Source organism: Elgaria multicarinata, chromosome 19 (genome assembly GCF_023053635.1).
Source record: "Elgaria multicarinata webbii isolate HBS135686 ecotype San Diego chromosome 19, rElgMul1.1.pri, whole genome shotgun sequence".
Taxonomy (NCBI): Eukaryota; Metazoa; Chordata; class Lepidosauria; order Squamata; family Anguidae; genus Elgaria; species Elgaria multicarinata.
In genome coordinates, this window is record NC_086189.1 from 13,591,328 (window position 1) to 13,614,901 (window position 23,574).

The 23,574-nt window shown below is 45.7% G+C and overlaps 3 protein-coding genes across 5 annotated transcripts in view; 1 reads left to right on the forward strand and 2 right to left on the reverse strand.

The window, feature by feature from the left end:
- GSN (gelsolin) overlaps positions 1–1,797 on the forward strand; it is a 56,114-nt gene extending 54,317 nt beyond the window's left edge. For all 3 annotated transcript variants that reach the window (XM_063144920.1, XM_063144919.1, XM_063144918.1), the window contains exon 17: positions 1,377–1,797. In XM_063144920.1, the coding sequence (XP_063000990.1) occupies positions 1,377–1,546 (170 nt within the window). In that variant the 3' untranslated portion in view covers positions 1,547–1,797. The remainder of the gene's footprint in view (positions 1–1,376) is intronic.
- Positions 1,798–2,788: 991 nt separating this feature from the next.
- On the reverse strand, positions 2,789–13,153 carry LOC134411257 (stomatin-like). The gene is made up of 7 exons (XM_063144978.1): positions 13,093–13,153; positions 11,711–11,814; positions 10,430–10,502; positions 10,090–10,172; positions 7,670–7,873; positions 5,589–5,669; positions 2,789–2,953 (listed from the first exon to the last, which is right to left on the reverse strand). The coding sequence occupies exons 1-7, from the start codon at positions 13,151–13,153 to the stop codon at positions 2,789–2,791; spliced, it is 771 nt and encodes a 256-aa protein (XP_063001048.1).
- LOC134411258 (stomatin-like) lies at positions 13,150–22,466 on the reverse strand. Its single transcript, XM_063144979.1, has 7 exons — positions 22,390–22,466; positions 21,860–21,932; positions 20,902–20,984; positions 19,411–19,614; positions 18,763–18,897; positions 17,170–17,458; positions 13,150–13,325 (listed from the first exon to the last, which is right to left on the reverse strand). The coding sequence occupies exons 1-7, from the start codon at positions 22,399–22,401 to the stop codon at positions 13,150–13,152; spliced, it is 972 nt and encodes a 323-aa protein (XP_063001049.1). The 5' UTR covers positions 22,402–22,466.
- Positions 22,467–23,574: the final 1,108 nt, after the last annotated feature.

The following is a 23,574-nucleotide window of genomic DNA, read 5'->3' on the forward strand; positions in this document are numbered from 1 at the left end:
AGAAAAGAACCATGCGCCCAACCCAAAGCCACAATCCAACAGTGGATACAGACAAGCTGGAGCATGTTCAGAGGAGGGCAACCAGGATGATCAGGGGTCTGGAAACAAAGCCCTGTGAAGAGAGACTGAAAGAACTGGGCATGTTTAGCCTGGAGAAGAGAAGATTGAGGGGAGACATGAGAGCACTCTTCAAATACTTAAAAGGTTGTCACACAGAGGAGGGCCAGGATCTCTTCTTGATACTCCCAGAGTGTAGGACACGGAATAAAGGAAGCCAGATTCCAGCTGGACATCAGGAAAAACTTCCTGACTGTTAGAGCAGTACGACAATGGAACCAGTTACCTAGGGAGGTGGTGGGCTCTCCCACACTAGAGGCATTCAAGAGGCAGCTGGACAACCATCTGTCTGGTACGCTTTAGGGTGGATTCCTGCATTGAGCAGGGGGTTGGACTCGATGGCCTTATAGGCCCCTTCCAGTTCTACGATTCTATGATTCTATGAGTGTTTAGCACACTTAGGCTGCAGCATTACATGCTTACCTGGGAAGAAGCACCACTGAACTCTGTGGGCTTCTTCCCAGGTAAACATACATAGGATGGCACTATGCAAACCATTAGTTTAACTCGCATACTTAACTAGGGTGACCTTATGGAAAGAGGACTGGGCTCCTGTATCTTTAACAGCTGTATCGAAAAGGGAATTTCAGCAGGTGTCATTTGTATGCATGCAGCACCTGGTGCAATTCCCTCTTCATCACAACAGTTAAAGGTGCAGGAGCCCTGCCCTCTTTTGAATCTGGACACTCTAGTATATCTCCTGCAGCTTTTACTGTTGTGAGGAAGAGGGAATTTCACCAGGTGCGACCAGGAATTATGGGAGCTGCAGTTCAAAGCAACTGGAAGACATCCGATTAGGGAAGGCTGCACTACACCATACTGGTCTCCCACTATCCCCCACAAGCAAGCAAAGCTCACCCTGCATAGGAGATTCCTCTTCACGCACCCAGAGACTTTTTTTTTAATGATCCTGTCCAAACAACACGCTAAGCCATGGCCATTCCTAATCAAGGTGGCTGCATAACCACGGTAAACCCACTCACTAACCACTTGCTGCAAAAGGGTTAGTGGCCCAACCATGGCTTAGTGTGTTGTCTGAACAGGCCCAAAGAGACTTGGCAGTATCTTTTTTGGAAGGGTGCGTCAAATCCAAAGCACATGACACTCGTAAGGTTAGCCCTGGCCACGTTCCATCCAGGCTAAGTGATTTCTTTTTACCTCGCCAACCTACGATCAATTATACTAAACGGAGCTTTCAAAGAGAATCCCCGAAAAGCAGGCAGCCTGAACGTCTCGGTTTCCTGCTTGTGTCTTTACAGCGAGGAGATACATTGAGACGGACCCCGCCAACCGCGACGCGAGAACTCCCATCACGCTCATCAGGCAAGGGTTTGAGCCTCCCACCTTCACCGGCTGGTTCCTGGGCTGGGAAGACGATTATTGGAACGTGGATCCTTTGGAGAGGGCCATGGCGGAGTTGGAAGCGTAAAGAAGGGAGTCGCTTTTTCTTTTTTGTTCTTTTTAGAAGCCTGGTGCCTTCACAGGCTCCAAAGCGCAACTTCCTCCTTCTTCTACTACTACTAGGCACAGAAACGTGGCCTTTGTGTCACTCCTTTTTTAACTTTTTAAAAAAACAAATAGCCCAAGTAGCTGTGCGATAGTTACGATCAGCCCAAGAACTGTCTTGGCTTTTCTGCTGCTTCGAAAACACCCTTCAATAAAGCTTACGCGGAAGTTTGTTCGCTTTGGGTAGGCCTTTTTGAGAGGTGGCGGGGCTTCCGTCTTCTCAAAATTGGCGACACTTAGTGTCACAAGAGCGTCAGAACTGCCAGGCGTAGCTGGTATTTATTTATTTATTGCATTTCTATACCGCCCAATAGCTGGAGCTCTCTGGGCGGTTCACAAAAATTATTTATTTATTTATTTATTTATTTATTACATTTCTATACCGCCCAATAGCCGGAGCTCTCTGGGCGGTTCACAAAAATTAAAACCATTCAAGTATAAAACAACAGTATAAAACCATAATATAAAATACAATATAAAACCTCAACCAGATAAAAACCGCGGCAATGCAAAATTACAATTTTAAAACCATGTTATTTAAAATTTATAGATTGTTAAAAGGTTGGGAGAATAAAAAGGTCTTCACCTGGCGTCTAAAAGCATATAATGTAGGTGCCAAGCGAACCTCCTTAGGGAGCTCATTCCACAGCCGGGGTGCCACAGCAGAGAAGGCCCTCCTCCTGGTAGCCACCTGCCTCACTTCCTTTGGCAGGGGCTCGCGGAGAAGGACCCCTGAGGATTAAAAATTAAAACCATTCAAAGTATAAAGCTCCAGGGCTTTCCCTGTGTGTAGACACCCCCTGTGCCTCTATGCAGGCTGAAGAATGCTGAGCAGGAATTCAGGCACACTGCAGATTTCACAGTATATGTAACACACACACACACACACATTTTTCTGTCATTTTTTTCTAAGTAACTATATTTGGGGAGGGAGGGAGGAAATGACTGAGAATGTATCGCCCAAGATTTTCTCAGTGTTTAAATTTTATTCATGTTTTGGCGGGGGGGGGGGGGGCAAAGCAAAACAACGTCACGCTCTGTTTAAGAAACGGCTAAGTGAACCACAGCTTCCGCACCCAACGTCGCTCTGTGCTTTTAAGTACTTGGTCTTCCGGAATCAACGTCCTCGGTTAGGGCTTTCTTCCCACAATGCCTTGCGGCATATCTAGGGGTAGGTAAAGACGATGGTGGAGGTCTGTTGGCAAGTATTGGCATCTTCCGTCTTCTGCACGCAGCGGAACTGGAGGGACACGGGGGAATCGGTGATGACGATAGAGGCTTCTTTCACCATCTTGGGTGGGGACTTGGGCGTCTCTGCCGCTGCAGTGAGCTGGAAGAGAAGAAATCGCAGATCTGGAAAGGCCTTTGAGTACGGGTGAAGCTCCCTAACACCGATGGGAGCTGTATCAATATTAATTCCTCTGATTCCCCCAAGTGACAGGGCAAAGCTACACAGATGCACCACCGGAGTCTCCTGATGACTGTTCAATTTCCAAAAAGCAGCTGCGTAGGGTGACGGATTTTGGTCAGAGCCCTGGTGCTGGCCAACGAGGGAGGCCTTTTCCATTGCATTAACGGCCTGGTGCAAATAACCCCTGAAGCTGTACCAGGATAAATCACTGGTCTGTTTTCCTTTCCGCGTCTACAGAGGTGGCCAAAATTGTGAACGCTTCTTGAAATTTTCATGTTTTGCAACTTGGCATGCTTATAGAAAATGTTCTGTTTCACGAAATTCAAATGTTTATATATCCATTGAAAGACCTGATTCACGTAATACCACAATCCTGCTTCTTTTCCTGGGTGTCCAATCCACCTTTTTCCTTTGGTGACATTGCTCTGTTTATGATGCACGTACGCACACTTTTAATTTGAGAAATGCTTCAAATATTCACGCAATCCCCAATTGCACTTCAGTTACAGGACAAACAGCAAAATTGGCTTTCCCCAACTTGAAACATAATGTATCGCAGCTACTGCCACGTGATTGGTCCCCAGAACAAGGACTGTGATTGGCCAGTAGGGTTTTCAATTCCAATCCGCTTCTTCACTCCATCACACCTGTGTTTGTTTTTAGACTAAAGCAAGCATAACTTTTTTTGTACTGCAGATATTTGCATTCTGTTTTCGTGCATTGAATTCAGCATTAAATTCTCTTTCCATTGATGTATAAGCATGTGAATTTCGTGAAACAGAACATTTTCTGTAAGCATGCAAAGTTGCAAAACATGAAAATTTCAAAAAGTGTCCGCAATTTTGGCCACCTCTGTAATAGCAGCTTTGGGAGTGAGCTGGCTGATTTGCATTGGGGAATCTGTACAGAAGGCTTCAGTCCAAATTGCAATGTACCCACCCCCATTCCCACTATTGCTTTTAGGACATCAGAAGATGTGGCCCCAGGTCCACAGCACCACGTGTAGCTTGGCCCTCGGACATCTGTCCCAGCTGTGTTATCCTTTAACTAGAAATGGCAATGATGGAACCCGGGACGTCTGCGTGCGAAGCGTGTGCTCTTATCACTGATCCTTTCCCACAGATGACAATACAACAAGCCAAAGACCTCTGCTACAGAAGACGCCTAGGAGCATGTGCGTAGGGCATCGTCTGTCTGGCGATACCATCAGCTTACGGTTTCAGAGCCAGTCGCCTTCTAAAACTTAAAGTAGCTCAAACATCGCAGCACAGAGCTATCAACCCCCCCGTGCATTTTGTAAAATGCAGATTAGGAACTGGGAAAGGATAAACTAAAAAACAAGGAAACTGAGCACATTCGTCCTGCAACAGGATTCAAAGTGTGATTTCCCGACCCTCCTCTTGCTCAGCTAAACCTTTCCTTCCCCAGTTAGCCAACATCAAGATTTCACATTCAACTAATTCAGTTCAAATATACAGCAGCTCTGTGTGTGTGTGTGCGTGGTGGGGTTCCTACATGTTTTAATGTTCGCTCAAATGCAAAACCTCCCTGCAGGTAGAATGATAGTGTGTGGTGGGGTTCCTACGTGTTTTAATGTTCGCTCAAATGCAAAACCTCCCTGCAGGTAGAATGATAGCAAGACAGGGAAAAGAGTGATAAGGCCAGGCGTCCACAAGGTGATAATTTTCTACATGCGTTGATGTTTCCATGTCCACGAGCGGCCATAACAATTGCAATGCGTACATGCAATCCTCCAGCCGCTTTGTGAGACTGTCCCACAAGGGCTCTACTGTTGAACACTTTGTTTATTTTATTTATTAAGACATTTGTATCCCACCGTATAGCACAAGGATCTCAGGGCGGCATACAGGTAAAATCATACAACAACATAAAACAATAAATATACACAGCTCAAAACAAATTCAACCATTAATAAGTTAAAACCAGTACAAAATTTAAAAAAACACCAGTAAAACCAATTAAATGAATTTAACCATCAAAGGCTTTGTTAAAAAGCCTTGTCTTAACTTGGCGCCAAAATGAAACCAGTGTTGGCGCCAGTCGGGCCTCCAAGGGGAGGGCATTCCACAGCCAGGGTGCCACAACAGAGAAGGCCCTCTCCCACGTCCCACAATAATAATAATAATAATAATAATAATAATAATAATAATAATAATATATTTATTTGTTACCTGCCTCTCCCTCTGGATCAAGGCGAGGTACAACGCAAATAAAACCACCATAAAATACAACTAATTCAAACGTTTAAAACCAGAGCATCATTAAAAGCAGCACACCATTAAAAAAGGCATCTTAAAATTCAGCTGGGTAGACCTGCTGGAAAAGATCAGTCTTTATGGCTTGGCCATAGTGTATGTCTCGTGTTGGTGGGGCATGGAGGAGGGCTCCTCTGACAGATCTCAAGTCTCAGGCAGGCAGATATAGGGAGAGGCGCTCCCTCAAGCATCAAGGGCTTTAAACGTCATGACCAACGCTTCGAATTCCGACTTGGGAGGCGGAAGAGGACAAAGCAAATATATTCTGAAGCTCCTACCTTTACTGTCGTCTTCACGTCCCTGATCTCCACATGCTCCACCGTTATTCCCCAGTCACCTGTGGCCTTGTCTAGAATGGACTGTTAAAACGTGCAGTGATTTAGTCAGTCGTCAGAGGTCATCTTGACCAAAGAGAGATCACGCACAGCAGGGGACAAGGGAAAAGCTAGTTTTTTAAGGCTTCATTAGCACCAGATTTCATTTAATGCATTTATTCCTGTGATAAGGCGGAGTGAAATGCCCTAAAATCAAGTTACATGGAGCAGTTAAATGCACCTGGATAATCCACTGGAAATCCTGCTCAACATATGTGATCACATAGAGCCCTTGATGATCTACTGCAAATCACTCAAAGATCTACCACCAGGCCCTGATCTTCCTACATTCCACACTTGAGTTAGAGAACCTTTTTTCACTGAAATTCCACGATTGGATGCTTAAGAAAAACAAAAAACACAGAGAACATAATGACAGATTGCATGGCGAAATCACGGAACGTACAACAGTCCTGAGTAAAGTGTTTGTGCTACAGAAAGACCACAAAGCTCTCCTGCTGGTAATCATAATTATTTCTAACTTCTACACCTTAGTTATTGTGTGTGAACAATACTTCACATTCAAGCATTTCTTGTCCACGCCATTACTGGGCGTCTAGAGCTACATAGGGGGCGGGGGAAATGCCCATCAAATACTATGCAGTGATCTTCAGTCCTTCCCTTTGTCCTTACACCTAAATTATTATGAAATTTAATAGGGATAAATGCCAAGTTCTACATCTAGGAAATAGAAACCAAAGGCACAGTTACAAGATGGGGGATACTTGGCTCAGCAATACTACAAGCGAGAAGGATCTTGGAATTGTTGTAGATCGCAAGCTGAATAGGAGCCAACAGTGCGATATGGCTGCAAGAAAGGCAAATGCTATTTTTGGCTGCATTAAAAGAAGTTTAGCTTCCAAATCACGTGAGGTACTGGTTCCTCTCTATTCAGCCCTGGTTAGGCCTCATCTAGAGTACTGCATCCAGTTCTGGACTCCACAATTCAAGAAGGACGCAGACAAGCTGGAGCGTGTTCAGAGGAGGGCAACCAGGATGATCAGGGGTCTGGAAACAACGCCCTATGAAGAGAGACTGAGAGAACTGGGCATGTTTAGCCTGGAGAAGATAAGATTGAGGGGAGACATGATAGCACTCTTCAAATACTTGAAAGGTTGTCACACAGAGGAGGGCTAGGATCTTTTCTTGATCCTCCCAGAGTGCAGCACATTTATACTTGAGTATGAACTCAAAATGGTACAGAGCACCAGTATGTACTGGATGAATAGGTTTGCTGACTTCCACTGTTTGCGCTTCAACTTTTAAAACTACCTTAATTGTAGTACAGGTTAGGGGATCTGATGCCCTCCAGATGTTGTGGACTAAAACTCCCATAAGCCTCAGCCAACACAGTTAATGGTCAGGGATGTTGAGGGGAGACATGATAGCACTCTTCAAATACTTAAAAGGTTGTCACACAGAGGAGGGCCAGGATCTCTTCTCGATCCTCCCAGAGTGCAGGACACGGAATAACGGGCTCAAGTGACAGGAAGCCAGATTCCGGCTGGACATCAGGAAAAACTTCCTGACTGTTAGAGCAGTCCAACAATGGAACCAGTTACCTAGGGAGGTGGTGGGCTCTCCCACCCTAGAGGCCTTCAAAAGGCAGTTGGACAGCCATCTGTCAGGGATGCTTTAGAGTGGCTTCCTGCATTGAGCAGGGGGTTGGACTCGATGGCCTTATAGGCCCCTTCCAACTCTGCTATTCCATGATTCTATGATTTATTACATCCAGATTTTTTTTATGTAAGATGTACAATTCTACGCTCCCAAAGACTCAATTCAGCATGGTTCTGAACAACCCAAGGAGACACAGCTCGAACGTTGCAGTCTTCCCCAACTTGGCGTCTTCCAAATGTCTTAGACTACAACTCCAATTATCCCCAGGCAGCATGCCACATAATTGTGGTGGCTGGGGATGACGGGAGTTGCAGTCCCACACATCTGTGCAGCTTAAGGGGAGAGAAGGCTGTTCTGAGCCATACCTGTATACTCTGTGCAATATTTTCTCGGTTAATGATGATCTGAGAGAGATAGTTGGTCCCCACAACATTCCTCAAAGTGGTTTCAGCCAGGAATAGGGTGGCCAAGTCTGGATCAGTGACATGTGTTACAGCGAGGGTAGCATCCTGAACTCGGTAATAAATCACGCCGTCTATGTCCACTGGCAGTGGATCTTTGGTAAGAATCTAGAGTAGGAGCAGAAGCAGGGAAAGAAAACAAAATAATTCAAAACCCAAGTGGGACAAGAGAGAAGAGCAGAGAAACCTATGACCAAAGGATATTGCAGATTTTAAAAAGCACATTGCTAGTAACCGACAGTGAGTAAGCGATCCGCTTTTAGACAATTCCTGAATCGTTTATCTTCAAACACAAACGTCATCCCTTTCGTATGTGCATTTCCTCATTCTTTTGATTGAGCCCGTTCAGACAACACACTAAACCATGCTGCTTAACCACAAAATGGTTAACAGAGTGCTTAACCATGGTTTACGGTGTCGTCTGACACACATTTTCCCTAACCATCTGCCCCGTTAACCACATTGGCCTGGTTCAGACAACATAGAATCATAGAATGGCAGAGTTGGAAGGGGCCTACAAGGCCATCAAGTCCAACCCCCAGCTCAATGCTAAACCACGCTGCTTAACCACAAAATGGTTAAAGGAATTCCCTTAACCATTTTGTGGTTTAGCACGTTGTCTGAACCAGGCCATTGTGGTTAGGCTCACTAAGGAAAACTTAACCACAAAAGGGTTAAAAGTGTAGTTTGCAAGCAGCTAACCACAAAGCCCAGAGTGTCATCTGAACCGGGCCATTGTGTCCCGGGTTTGGTTTGTGATGCTAGTGGTGCAGACACGTTTGTTCGTTTAGTACCTGCCTAAATTGGTGCTGGGAATGTAGTGCATTTAGGACACTCTACACTGAATTCTATTCCAGCACCCCTGTGCTCTTCTCCTGCTTGTACTCAGACCAAGAGTACTCTACTTGAGATCCACAGATATGAAGCAAAGGATCGTTTGTAGCACCCAAGAGACAAATCAGAAATTAGGGAGGCAACCGTACCTTTGCAGCCATCATTCTGGGTCTGGACATTCCACAAAGCTAACCTTTCCTGGTTTGTTTACCTGCTTCTGCAATGTGGAAGCCAACCAACGGTGTTACGCCAGGCCACAGCCTGAGGGCTTATTAAGCCCAAAAGATCTGGCTTAAAGCAATGTGCAACCGTGACCCGGGTCTTGCATTTCTGAGGACTTTCAGTCCAGCCCGAAAAAGGAAACCGCAACGCGCCCTCCAATACTTTTCAAATGACCATTCTGCTGCTTGCTTAGCTACAAAAACCACAATCTAATTGGAAGTTAAACCAAATAGCAAGGAGGAAAGGGAAGGACACACAGTAACCGTACATCTACAGCAGAAAACGCATTATGCCTAATGATTATTAGATTTCCGGCCAATTAACTGTGAGCCAGTTCAGCAAACAATGACTGTCTACAGGCGCCTGGAGCTATGCTTCACTAACAAAGGCTGGGAATCATAATACAACTGTGGTGCATGTAGTCACACCCTAGCTATAAGAATCTAAAAGCCTTGCTGGATCAGGCCAAGGATCCATCTAGTCCAGCACTCGGTTAACACAGTGGCCAACCAGCTGTCTTCCAGGGTACCACAAAGCAGGACATGGTGCAACAGCACCCTCCCACCCATGTTCCCCAGCAACTGGTGCACACGGGCTTACTGCCTCGAATACTGGAGGTAGCACACAACCATCAGACTTTAATTGCCTGTAAAAGAATCTAGGCCAGTATCCAGATGGAGGTTTACTTTGAAGGACCAGGAATCTTATTCCAAGTATTTTGCATTCAAATACACATTATCTCAGTAATCCAACCAAGCTGATGTATCATAATTATCTTGCTCCTTTCGCCACTCTCACAACGCAACGGGAAACTCCATGGAGCCGGCAACACAATGGTTGTGCAAGAACTCTCCTGCACAGTATGGATATTCTGTGTGATGTGTTTTCCAAAAAAAAAAAAAAAAACCTCCACCGTTGCGTGGAGTTTTCCCGCCAGGCAACACATTTCTCAACGGTGGTGTGAAAACTCCACCGTGGAGTTTTAAAACCACCGTTGAGAAATGTGTTGCCTGGACTGAGCCATTGTCAGCCATCTGGAGAGGGGTGCAGAGATTAGCACAGCTCTCTCTAAAAGAGCAGGACATCCGTGTGTGTGTGTGTGTGTGTGTGTAGAACAAAGTTGCTCTGCCATCCAACAAAAGGCTCTTCAAAATATCGCTGGCCAGGGTAGCAGGGGTCCTCAGAAGGCACTTCACCAATGGCACCCTCAAACCCGGCCACACCTCTGAAAAAGGAAAGGAAAAGGGTCAAGGAAAGGGCGCACTTACTTCCTGGAGTGGTATAGAACATGATTTTGTCCTCATGTCCACTGTGATAACGGTGTCTGTGCAGGGCAAGACAAAATACATACCTGCCGGAAAAGAAATGACAGCCAATGAACATAACGGAATAACGGGCTCAAGTTAAAGGAAGCCAGATTCCAGCTGGACATCAGGAAAAACTTCCTGACTGTTAGAGCAGTGCGACGGTGGAACCAGTTACCTAGGGAGGTTGTGGGCTCTCCCACACTAGAGGCCTTCAAGAGGCAGCCATCAGAGCACTCCCATGACATAGGTCAGTCAGCATAAAACCGTTATCACACGCTGGACCATAGTATAAAATACTCACCTGGCCCTTCCGCTGCTCCTCTTCGCATGTGTCCCAGCCTTAAGATGACAGCTCGCTCGAATGCATTGACAATCTGTAAAGTTTTGAGGGCGGGGAGAGGAGTTACGGATCATTTTCAGGTGTGTAGGATTCTCTCCCCCACCTCCAGCCCAACAGTCCTGCAAATTTCAGCCTATTTTCGAACTGCCTTTGCAGTTTTCACATCTAGCATACATACGGTAGAATACAGAAAAAGAGCTGTGGAATGTTAAAACGAAGCCAATTAGAATGGAGTGTGTTCCAGCAATGCAGAAGACCCCAAGTTGAGGAAGACCCCAAAAGAAATGACCCTTTGCATGTAAGAATCATAGATTCTATGATTCTATGTGGAAACAAGTTTTAGCTTGCAACTAGAATGACAAATTGCATGCTTTATCATAAGATCCACTGGTTCTTTTCATTTATCGTCTGATTGTATGATTTGGAAACCTATTAGTTTTATGTTATAGTTAAGATAAAATGTAATTATTAACAACAAAAAGGGAATATGAATGTTCATGTTAAATGTAAATTTTACAAAATCCCTCAGTTTAATATAGGGTCCCTCTGTTAAATATCTGCAGGAATTGGTGGTGGTGGTGAATTGTTTTCCTCTTCTGCACTATTTCAAGTGACTCTCTAGGACAGGGGCGGGCAAAACGTAGATCAGGATTTGCCAGTAGATCTCTGGGTGATTTGAAGTAGATTGGCAAAGATGTTTGATTCCCAATTAACTACAGCAGAGACAAAATTATTCTCCCTACCCTGCACAGCTCTAAATTATACTGCTTAAATGAAGAACTTGGACAGTGGGGTCAGTAAGCAGGAGTGGATTTTTGGGTGGGAGGGGACTGTGATCTCTGTCCAGTTCTGGTGCTCTCAGAATTCTTTAATTCTAAGTCTATGAGTTTTAACTGTTGTGATGAAGAGGGGATTTCGCCAGGTGCTGCACACATACAAACGACACCTGCTGAAATTCCCTTTTCTAGACAACCGTGAAAGATACAGGAGCCCGGTCCTCCTTTCCATAGGGTCACCCTAATCACCATCACCTTTATTTATAAGCCTCCTACATTCCCTCCCACTAGCCCCCCTCCCTCTTTTTTTCCTCACCAGACAGAACAGCTCTGTGAAGTCTTTTGACTGGTACCACTAAGAGGTCTTCGTTTGGAAGCATCCACAATTTACATGAGCAGATGCTGTTCTTTCCCATTGAGGGGATCCCACCCCACCCAAAGAATGGTGCCCAAGGAACTCCTTTACCTTTATGCACAGCCAGATGGATAAAGGGAACGTTAAAACAGTTAAGAAGTAAGAGAGGATGACCAGGATCCACTCACTTGCTCTGAAGCCTTGATTGGAGTTATCTGGAGGGGGAGAAAAAATCACAAACATTTGGAAATTAAATGCAATGTTTTTACTCCCTTTTTTGTTTTTTAAAAAATCAAACACTGTGCACTTGGGGGGGGGGACTGAATTCTGTGATCTCTGTAAAATAAGCTTTATGTATGTCATATAAATATATTTATCATTGTTCATACTTTCCAAGGGGTTTACACTTTCCAAGGGGTTTACACGTTGCAGAGGCAAACGTGTACATGGTCTCTCTCCCCCACCCCATTCTAATGACACAACAATCCTGCAAGGTAGGTTAGGCTGAGAGATATTGGCTGAGTTCGGACGACACACTAATCAACGGTGGTGGTGGTGGGTAACAGGAACAGAATCAGAAACAACCATTGATTAGCCTGTCATCCGAACTCAGCCGCTGATTAGCCCAAGATCTGAACATGCTGGTAGCATTTAGCCATCATTTAGCCATTGATGCTTTATGCTTTAAGGTGGATTCCTTATAAGCCCCTTCCAACTCTACTATTCTATGATTCTGTAAAACCACGGAGACCGATTATTATTATTATTATTATTATTATTATTATTATTATTATTTATTGCATTTTTATACCGCCCAACAGCCGAAGCTCCCTGGGCGGTCCACAAAAACTAAAACCATTCAAAGTATAAAACAAACAGTATAAAAACATAATGTAAAATACACATTAAAAATTGATTAAAAACATACCATAAATTATTAAAACATTAAAACATCTTTATTGCCAGTCAGGAGAGGCCACAGTGCTTCCTGTGGCTGGATCTTCTCCAGAGACTAATAATAATAATAATAATAATAATAATAATAATAATAATAATAATAATAATAATAATAGCAATAGCAGAATTGGAGTCAGCCCATTGGCCTACACTGACCGGTAGCAGCAGCTCCAAGGCTTCAGACAGGGCGTTTCCCAGCACGGGTGGGACCTTTTGCAGGAACTCTTCCACTGAGCTGCCGTTCTTGGTCCCCGGGGATGGAGGGGGCAACTTTTTCAGAACAATGAACTTTCCTTCCAAAAGGCTTCCTCGCCTTCTAGTGGCGAGGAAGCGGTGGCCGGAGGGCACTCTGAACTCGCTCAGAGGCTAGCGTGTGCTAGCAGTCCTTAAGCAGCAGGTCCCGGGGCTCAAGTGGAGCCCTGCGTAAAAGAAGGTAACCCGAGCCTCTCCAGATGAAGGATAAAAGCAGCCTGCGCGCTCCCCACCCACCCAGCCACCCGTCCATCCATCCCCTTGCAAATCTGAGCGTCGCTCACTTCGAGGCTTGAGCGCTTCATTTGGCGGCTTCTCGGGGGTGTCGTCGGGGGACACCTTCATGAAGCCCAGCCAGACTCGCCCGGCCTCGCTGCTGCACTGACCCCGCAGCCCAACTCGCCTGGAGGCGGCGGCGGTTGCTCCCAACGCTCCATCCGTCTGTTACTCGCCTTGTCTGGCTCCGTCCCCGCGTAGGCGCTGGCTGCTGCCGCCGCCGCCGCCGCCTCCTTTCTTGCTGCAAAACGCTTTGTTTTGGGCAGAGGCAAACGTGGATACATACGGATCAAAGCAAAAGTTGATACATAAGGATCAAAGCTCACGTGGATACATAAGGATCTCCCAGGGGCCTCCAGCTTCTGAAAGAACAGCAGCTTTACAAATGTGACTATTATTATTATTATTATTATTATTATTATTATTATTATTATTATTATTATTATTATTATTATTATTATTATGTGGGCTCTCCCACACTAGAGGCCTTCAAGAGGCAGCTGGACAACCATCTGTCAGGGATGCTTTAGGGTAGATTCATGCATTGAGCAGGGGGTTGGACTCGATGGCCTTGTAGGCCCCTTCCAACTCTGCTATTCTATGATTCTATGATTTTCAAGTAAGGACAAATACAATAAATACACAGAGTAAAAGAAAACGCTCAACAACAATATAAATGTTCCCACAGCACCACTATAAAAAAACATGGGTGTTCATTCCTTCAATAAGCACTTGGTACAGAAAAAGATGCAGGTTAAGTTAGAACCTCTGACCAAAAGGATTCCTGAGTCATTGGGGGTCTAGGTTCGCCAGGATTCACATTAATACATGTGAAAAAGTCCAACCAGTTTTCCACAAATGTGTCTGATGTTATTTCTCCTCTTGCTAACCTGCTATGTTGTGTCAACTTATCATTTAAAGCTAGTTTCCAAATCTTATCAAACCAGCGTTGATGGTCAAAAGCTCTGTCGCTTTTCCAGAATTGGGCAATTTCCCACCTGTCTGCAACCAGCAAATGGGTGACCAAGGCTTTGGGAATAATGTTTCTATTGGCATTCCTAAAAATAGAAAGTAGAGCCAGTGCTGGGTCAGTTTCTACTTCAACGTGAATAATGCTTGTAATGGTTTGGAAAACCCTTGACCAAAAAGTTTTGACCTGTTGACATTCCCACCAAAGATGAATATAAGTGCCACAAACTGAGCAACCATGCCAACAGAGCGGGGATATATCACCACTAATATGGTGCAGTCTAACAGGGGTGATTTAAGAGAATGGAAATCCTGCGTTTCCACGCCTTTGCATGTTGGGGACGTGAGGTCACTTGTGTGTGGAACCATTTAACATGCATGTCTGTTAGGGCGACCATATGAAAAGGAGAACAGGTCTCCTGTGTCTTTAATAGTTGTTTAGAAGAGGGGATTTCAGCAGGTGTCATTTGTATGCATGCAGCACCTGGTGAAATTCCCTCTTCATCACCACAGTTAAAGCTGCAGGAGCTATACTAGAGTGACCAGATGCAAAAGAGGGCAGGGCTCCTGCAGCTTTAACTGTGGTGATAAAGAGGGGATTTCATTTCACCCAGTGCTGCATGCATACAAATAACACCTGCTGAAATTCTCTTTTCTATACAACTGTTAAAGATACAAGAGCCCTGTCCTCCTTTCCATATGGTCACCCTAATGTTTGTTTTTTAAGAGTGAGTCCCTAGCATATAGAGAGAGGAAAAAAGTCCTACCTGTGGTACTTTTTTTAGACTTTTTTTTGTCTAAGCTTTTATATTGTGTTTTATATCATGTTTTTATACTGTTTGTTTTATACTTTTGTGAACTGCCCAGGGAGCTTTGGCTATTGGGCGGTATAAAAATGCAATAAATAAATAAATAAATAAATAGCATGCATAGATTCCACCTTAAATTAATTTAAATTAGGGAGGGGGTGAACAGGGTTAGGGGCATGAGGCCCCGGCAAGCAGCCAGGCTTCAACCTTTCCCCACGCCCCCATGCATTGCACCCAATCGAGATCTCAACAGACACCCATCTGCATTCAAACAATTCCCATCAAGAACAACACACAGCAGCATGTGACGTGTGGACAGACTCATGTTGACTCTGATACTGGAGGTTCCATGCAGCAATCATAATTGCCGTATCCTCCACGGGTTTGTCTAATACCCCCTTTGAAAGCCACGTAGGTTGGTGGACGTGGCAGAGAATCACCTATGTGCTGTGTGAAGAAGCCCTTTTGAACCTGCCACCATTCACCTTTATTAGGTGAAGTGTCAAATACCTTCTTGGGGCCGGAGCGGGGGGGGGAGGGAGAGAAGGAGCAGAGACTTGGGTAAATTATTATAACTAGCTGTACCCGGTGTGACATACGCCGTTGTAGTATATCTTAAAGTTTATTAATTAAATATCATTGTGGGGGCGGGGGCTGCTTGGAGGCCGCTGATACAGCACCATCTGGCAGACCTGGGGGGCAGGGAGGTCAAGGGGAGGGGGAGCAGGTGTCCCCCTCTCCCCGGGGTTCCTGTCAGCCTTGCGCTGCCCACCCAGCCCGCATGAGATTAGGCCTGGGCCAGGGCTCGCAGCAGGCGAGCGGCCCGCCACCAAGGGCCCCGGCCATGCCTCGCTCATGCTCCGGACCGGGGCGCTGACCCCTTCATGGGGGGGGAGCGAAGAGGCAGAAAGGGGGGTAGGATTACCTTGGAAAGCCCGGAGGAGTCGGGCGAGGGGCTTAGCAACCTGTATCAGCTGACTTTACACGTTGTTACTGTTGCTTAGCAACCTGTATCAGCTGAAGCCTTTATGGAAACATACCTAAGCGTTTTATGTATATAGATGATGATGATGATTTATATCCCGCCTTTTCCCCAGTACTGGGACTCAAGGCGGCTTACAAGATTAAAACATGTACGATCAAAACGTATAAATATAAATTATGAAAGTTAAAATAGAATTAAACCTACAGTAAAATTAAAAACATGTTAAAAAAAATTAAAACTGTAACAGGTTAAAAAGGGGGGAAGATCCAATACATTAACACAGGGCTAGTATAGTTCTAAAAGCCTGCTGAAATGAAAAAGCTTTTGCCTGCCTCCGGAACTGTGGCACAGAGGGAGCCAGCCAGGCCTCCCTGGGAAGGGAGTTCCAGAGGATTGGAGCAGCCACCGAGAAGGCCTTCTCCTGCGTACCCATCAGGCGTGCCTGGGATGTTGGCGGGACTGAGAGAAAGGCCTCCCCAGAAGATCTCAGAGCACGGGGAAGACTCATATGGGAGAATACGGTCTTTCAGATCACCTGGACATGAGCCGTAGAGGGCTTTAGAGATGGATAACCAGCCCAAAAACAGACCGGAAGCCAGTGAAGCTGTTTTAACAGGGGAGTTGTATGTTCCCTGTAAATGACTCAGAAGATTTTGTTGAAGGGTTTCTAAATGTTTAAACTTTATTCATATAAGGGTATAGGGGGAATGAAGCAACAAGAGATATATACATATAAAAAACCCACCATTAAAAATTCTTTAATAAACAGATGCCCCATTGTCCAGCACTGCCTTGGGTTTTAAAAGTCATTTGGGGTCCTCTGAAACAGCTCTTCCTTTGGCATCGACGCCTTCAGTTAGTGCTTCTGCTAGACAGCAATAAACCGCTCCGTTTCTTGCAGACACTCCAAACCTCTCCATTAAAAAGAGGGATGGGGCATGAGAAGAAGAGATGACAATGTTTCTGAAGAGTAGAAGATAGCCAAAGGCAAGGGTGGAACCAAGTAATCTTCAAGAATAATATTAGTAGAAGTTTTATTCAAGTGCCAGGTGCCTACGTGTTTCGAACACGGTTGCCTTCTTCCTCAGGGCTTTATAACGTTCACACAGTTGTCTGCAGAAGCTGCTAGCAGTCTAGCAGCTTCTGCAGACAACTACAAGAACGTTATAAAGCCCTGAGGAAGAAGGCAACCGCGTTCGAAATGCGTAGGCACCTGGCACTTGAATAAAACTTCTACTAATATTATTCTTGAAGATTACATGGTTCCACCCTTGCCTTTGGCTATTTTCTACTCGCCTACGGGGTTTTCCTTGCTTACGCACTTGATGTTTCTGAAGAGGCAGCCCAAATCAAAAGCAAAGCGTGTTCAGATGGACAACAGAAGGGGTCTGAGTTGCTGAGCTCAGCTGAGTTGCTGAGCTGCTTCAATCTCATGATGCCCTGCAGCATGTCTATGGGCAGCGGGAAGACGATGGTGGAGTTCTTCTCAGCAGCGATGGTGGTCAGGGTCTGTAAATAGCGGAGTTGGAGGGCGGCCGGAGACTCTGTCATCACGATAGCGGCTTCCTTCAGGGCCTTGGAGGCGTTCATTTCACCCTCTGCAGCAATTACCTGGAAGAGAAGAAGTCTCAGGTTACATAAAATTCTTTGAACTGCCATACACAGAGTTTGACTTTTGATTCATCTGTCCCAGTATTAATCAGTCTTGACACCCCAGAATTTCTGAGCCAGACTCTATGTGCTGCGGCTGGATTTCCTATCTCCCAATGTCTTTTTATTTTCATAGAATCATGGAAGGGACCTACAAGGCCATAGAGTCCAACCCCCTGCTCAATGCAGGAATCCACCCTAAAGCATCCCCGACAGATGCTTGTCCAGCTGCCTCTTGAAGGCCTCTAGTGTGGGAGAGCCCACAACCTCCCTAGGTAACTGATTCCATTGTCGCACTGCTCTAACAGTCAGGAAGTTTTTCCTGATGTCCAGCCGGAATCTGGCTTCCTGTAACTTGAGCCCGTTATTCCGTGTCCTGCACTCTGGGAGGATCGAGAAGAGATCCTGGCCCTCCTCTGTGTGACAATCTTTTAAGTATTTGAAGAGTGCTATCATGTCTCCCCTCAATTTCCTAAAAGCTGTGTGAAAATTGGAGATTTGGATCAGGAGAGTGGGGTTGGGGGGGGGGATGGACACATTTTTAACTTTCCCTCCCACCAATTCTCTAATGTAAGAAACTTTCTATATGAGGCTTTTATTGTGCACTCATGATTCCTCACTCATGGTACTTTGTGGGTGATTTACACCAGGGCCTCTCCCATGCTTTGCAACCATTATTGCATTTTTTTTTCTAATGAGGAAAGTTTGCCTTTTCTGTAAATGGCAGCATAAAACCCTGGTGTATTTGCACAATTCTGCTGTAGCACAGCACCACCTTGTTGTTGTGTAATGGAACATATAGAAAGAAGAGAAAGAAAAACCCGGGGGTGGGGGAGGGGGAACATGTGTAAAAGAGCTGATCTTAATCCCACAAAGAAGCTGGAAGTAGAAACCTGGGGAAAATGGCAGGTTAAAAGTCTTCTGTAGAAAAGCCATAAATCACTCCTGTACTTTCCTCCGTTTGCATCTAATAGCAATTTCAGGGTGGGATGAACATCAGAATGGTTTGGCAAATAAGCAGAGTTAAGAAAATACATTAGGTCCTTTCTGAACCAATCCAGGTGGGGGGAACTTGTCCATCTTTGTTTAGTACACACTTCAGGCTAGAAGGTGTGTGTGTGTTGGAGGTGGGAGATTATCTGAAGACATGGACCCCATGTCAACAGCCCTACAATGCTAACATCAGCCTTTGTTTCCTACTTCCACTACAGTGGATGTTCTCCCTGGAAGGTCACCAATGAAAGTCAAGATGCAGAATTTCCTACTTTGGCTCTGGCTTCACGGGCAGCTTCTGCCTCGGCCGCCATGGCCCTCTGGAGCTGGAGGGGCAGCTTCACATCCTTGATCTCCACACGTTCCACCTTGATTCCCCAGTCATCTGTAGCTACATCTAGTGTGGCCTGTTTAAAAAAGTAAAAAAAAAAGTGCAGGTATGTTAGGGTGCCCATATGGAAAGGAGGTCTCCTGTATCTTCAACCGTTGTAGAGAAAAGGCAATTTCATTTGTGGGTCCATTATATGACATCGCCAACGTCCAGGACATCTCCCATGCTATACCTGGGGAATCTCACTTTTAAAAAAGGTCAGAGATAATGTGGTATTTAAAGTTATCACTGGGATATCACGCTATCTCCCCAGTGCGTAACGTCAATGTTGTGCTATAATTCTGCCACTAGATGGCATTATCTCCTTAAATGCAATTGAGCCTTTCTGAGAAGGGAAGTTTTCAATTCAAAATCACGTGGTTGCATGTAGGAGTGCATGGTGACTACGGAGGACGAAAGCCCCAGTAAAGCTGCAGGATTCTTCATATGTGTAGAGAAGCTCAATGCCTTCACATTGGGAGTGCTAGGAGCCCTCTGTCTGGAAATAACCCTGGTTTGGAGGTGTAGCCTGGACTTTGCTCAGCCATACCTGCATACTGTGAGCAATTTCTTCTCTGTCGGAGAGGATTTGACAGAGGTTCTTGGTTCCCAAAACGTTCCTCAGGGTGGTCTGAGCCAGGAGCCGGGTGGACAGGTCAGAGTAGGCAATGTTTGTTACAGAAAGGATGGCGTTCTGAACTCGGTAATAAACCACCCCGTCCACAATAATGGTCATGGAATCTTTGGTAAGAACCTAGCGTGGAAGTAGAAATGGAGAGAAAAAGCGCCAACACATGAATTAGAACCAAAGTAACTGATTGAGTCAAAGCATATCACTAATAGCAGGCTATCTGCTAGTTGGACAATCACAGAGTGTTTTATTTTCAAACCGAAACTTTATCGCTGTCCTTCTGTGCATTTGCTGATTCCCTTCACCAATTGTTAAACAAATTTTGCCATCCTCAAAGAACCTAGCAAATCCCCCCCACACACATTTGATGCCATCTTCACTCAGCCATGAAGAATATTGGCCTACTTTAGGGTTGTTGCAAAGATTAGTGAAACTGTGTGCAAACTCAAAAGAGCTATCTGAATGCAAGGTTGCAGCAACAAAACTCTTTGTCCCCAAAGTAAGTTCATCTACCGTATTTCTTCGATTCTGAGACAAAAATTTCCCCCCATATATAAACATCTCTAAAAATGGGGTACGTCTTAGAATCGCGGGTGCGTTTATTATTTCTTAGAATCAAAGCTTTTTTTCTGTTGGTGGTACTGAAATTAGTGTGCGTCTTACAATCGATGGTGTCTTAGAATCTAAGAAATACGGTAGTCACTGTCATGACACACTCTGGCATTGACCCGAGCAATATTCCTTGATCGTGCCACATCTTTCACGTTTGGTTTGTGATGTTTGTGGTGCAGATGGTTTGCGGGGAGGGGCGGAGGGCTCACACTGCAAGAATCCCCACTATCTAGCTTGGAACACAGGGCTCATCTACACCAAGCAGGATATTCCACCATGAAAGTGGTATGAAACCAGTATATAAAAGTCAGGAGCCACACGACTGCTTTGTAGCGGTATTGAAGTGCACTGACAACTGCTGGGGTCCCATGATACATACCATATACTGCTTTCATAGTGTTATATCCTGCTTGGTGTAGACGTGTCCTGGGCCCCAACAGTTGTCAGTGCACTTCAGTACCACTATAAAGCTGTAGTGTACATCCTGCAGTGCACTTTAATACTGCTATAAAGCAGTAGTGTGGCTCCTGCCTTTTATATACTGCTTTCATAGTGGAATATCTTGCTTGGTGCAGACGTGGTTCTTTTCCTCTGTGATCCAACAGCCCGCACCTGACTTTTTTGTAAACTAAGGGAGAGGGCCGTTATGTCATCACTACTGTCTGATGTGCCGTTGCCGTCCTCAACAAGTCTGTGTCTCTAGTGGGACTCGTTTTGCTTTCACACATACTGATTAAGTGATTCAGTTCGCCACATTTATGTCTGGTGTCCACAAGGGAGGAAAAAGGGAAGGCGTACTTCCTGCGGCGGAATATCAAACGATATGGTCCTCATGTCCACTGTGATAATGTGGTCGATGCAGGGCAAGACGAGGTACACACCTGCAGAAAGAGATATTAGGGCCATTCAATTCAGCGGACGTGTAACAACTGCAACGTACATGCAAGGAGAAATATGGGGCCCCAGAAAGGGAGGAATTTTTTTCTAGAATGTTCTAGCAATGTTTTTAGATAGTTGAAAGGGGCATGATTTCATTCAAATTGGAGGAGACTGGGGACTGGTACGTTTCATTAACCCACTTCACACAAGGAAAGGAAAGGAACCTCTCGTGCAAGCCCTTGAGTCATTACTGACTCTTGGAGGGACGCCAGCTTTCGCTGACGTTTTCTTGACAGGCCTTATAGCGGGGTGGTTTGCCGTTGCCTTCCCCGGCCGTGATTACCTTTCCCCCAGCTAACTGGGTACTCATTTTACCGACCTCGGGAGGATGGAAGGCTGAGTTGACCCGAGCCGGCTTCCTGAAACCAGCGAACTCAGGCCATGGGGAGAGTTTCAGCTGCAGAAACTGCTGCTTTACCGCTCTGCGCCACACGAGGCTCATTCACTTCACACAAACACACACCTTTTCTCCATAGTTCAAGTACTGTTTTAGGCACGCCCAAGAATGCCCAACAGAGACACTGGATGGGTGTGGGCGATCAGCAGGGAATAGAAGCCACTATGGCTCGTTTTCCCTGCCCTGTGTGCACGCCGCTTGCATGGCCACCATTTCGCTAACCACCCTCGTCCTAGGGCGGGTTGCCATGTCATCCGAAGCTGGTACGTTGCGGTGTGTGTGTGTGTATTCCAAATCACCATGCAACCCAAGGCTTTGTTGTAGGGGTTACGGAAGCCATTGCGCACCACACTTGTGCCAAACCAACCACAGAGAATCACGGAGTTATCGGTCAGCTGGACCCCAATGTAAGACATTCACCTGGCGCTTTTGCCTCTCCTTTTCGGATATGGCCCAACCTAAAGATGACAGCTCGCTCATATTCCATGACGACCTGCAACGGGAAAAAGTCACAGATCGTTTTCTGGTGCACATGTGCGTGTGTGTCCCCATCCCACACAATTGAGCCTGCTTTGTACTATTTTTGCAACATCCACATTTAACCACATACAGGACAAAATACAGATGTTCCAGATAGAATGCAGATGTTTCAGCAGAAAACTCAACCCACAATTCCGCCACCTTGAGGTTATAATTATTATTTTAAATGCCCCCCAACAACATGTTCTCGTGCAGTTGGCATGAGTAATGCTGCCATTACTTTTTGGGGGGCTTGGGATAAGAATCGCATACCACGAATTTTATTTATTTGCTTACAGTATCGATATGTTGGCCAATGACAGCACTCTAAGCAGCTTTCAGTAATGAGGGAAATGTTGAAATACACCCAGCGCAACCATGTAACGAAACATATAAGGCAGCATGAAAGCTTTTCCAATGAACTTTGTTACCTCTAAGCACATCCATATGGAAAAGGGAAACGTTAAAATGACCAGAATGAACGACAGGGTGATTAAGATCCATTCACCTGCCCTAAAACTATGGGAAGAGATCACTGGAGGAAAAAAGAAAAGAAAAGGTGAATACAATTCACAATTAAATACAGTTCAATTAAATACAGTTCAATTAACAACAATAATAAACCCTCCAGGAGTGAATTCTGACTGCACTCACTCAGGGGTGCTGTGCTAATAAGAAGAAGAAGAAGAAGAAGAAGAAGAAGAAGAAGAAGAAGAAGAAGAAGAAACAACCCTCCAGGAGTGAATTCTTTTCTAGTTGTCATAGAGCAGCGGTGCGCGAAAAGAAAGGACTCTGCACTTGCTCAGAGGCGCTGTGCTAATTATTATTATTATTATTATTATTATTATTATTATTATTATTATTATTATTATTATTATTATTATTAATTCTTTGTTACCCGCCAAATGCAAACACCATAAAACCCGTAAGCTCAGCCCTGCCTAGGGAAGGGGAAAGGGAGTTGCTAAGTGGAGTTAACCCGAGGTGGAGGGGAAGCGTTTTGCTCCGGATCGGCGCTCCTTCCCCGAGAGCTGCCTTTCCCTGCGCCCCTCACCCTCTGTCCGGATGCCCTTCTCCACGTCCGGCATGACGGCGACTGAGTTGCCCAGTTTGGCGACCGCTGTCCTGCACCAACCGCACCAACCTCACCGACTCGAGCCGTCTCCGGGGGCGGTTAACGCTCGCTGGATCCGGGCCACCTCCAACGACCTTTCCCTGCTCAGAAGCCCCATGGCATTCGACGGGGCTCCTCGCGTTCGGTACGTGGGCGCGGAGGGGCCTTCGGGGCTGAATAGGGCGGAGGAGGGAGGTCTCCACAGGGCCAGCGGGGCCCGTTTTAGGGAAGGTCAAGAGGGCAGGGCTCCTGCTCTCTTGACCAGTTACAAAAGAGGGCAGGGCTCCTGCCACTTTAACTGCTGCGTGGACCCGATGGAAAAGAGGACCTTTCCATAGGGCACACGCAGCAGTTAAAGTCGCAGGAGCCCTGCCTTCCTTTGCATCTGGTCAAAAGGGCAGGGCTCCTGCTCTCCTTACCAGTTACAAAAGAGGGCAGGGCTCCTGCTGTTGTCACTGCCGCTTTAACTGTTGCATGTGCCCTATGGAAAAGAGGACATTCC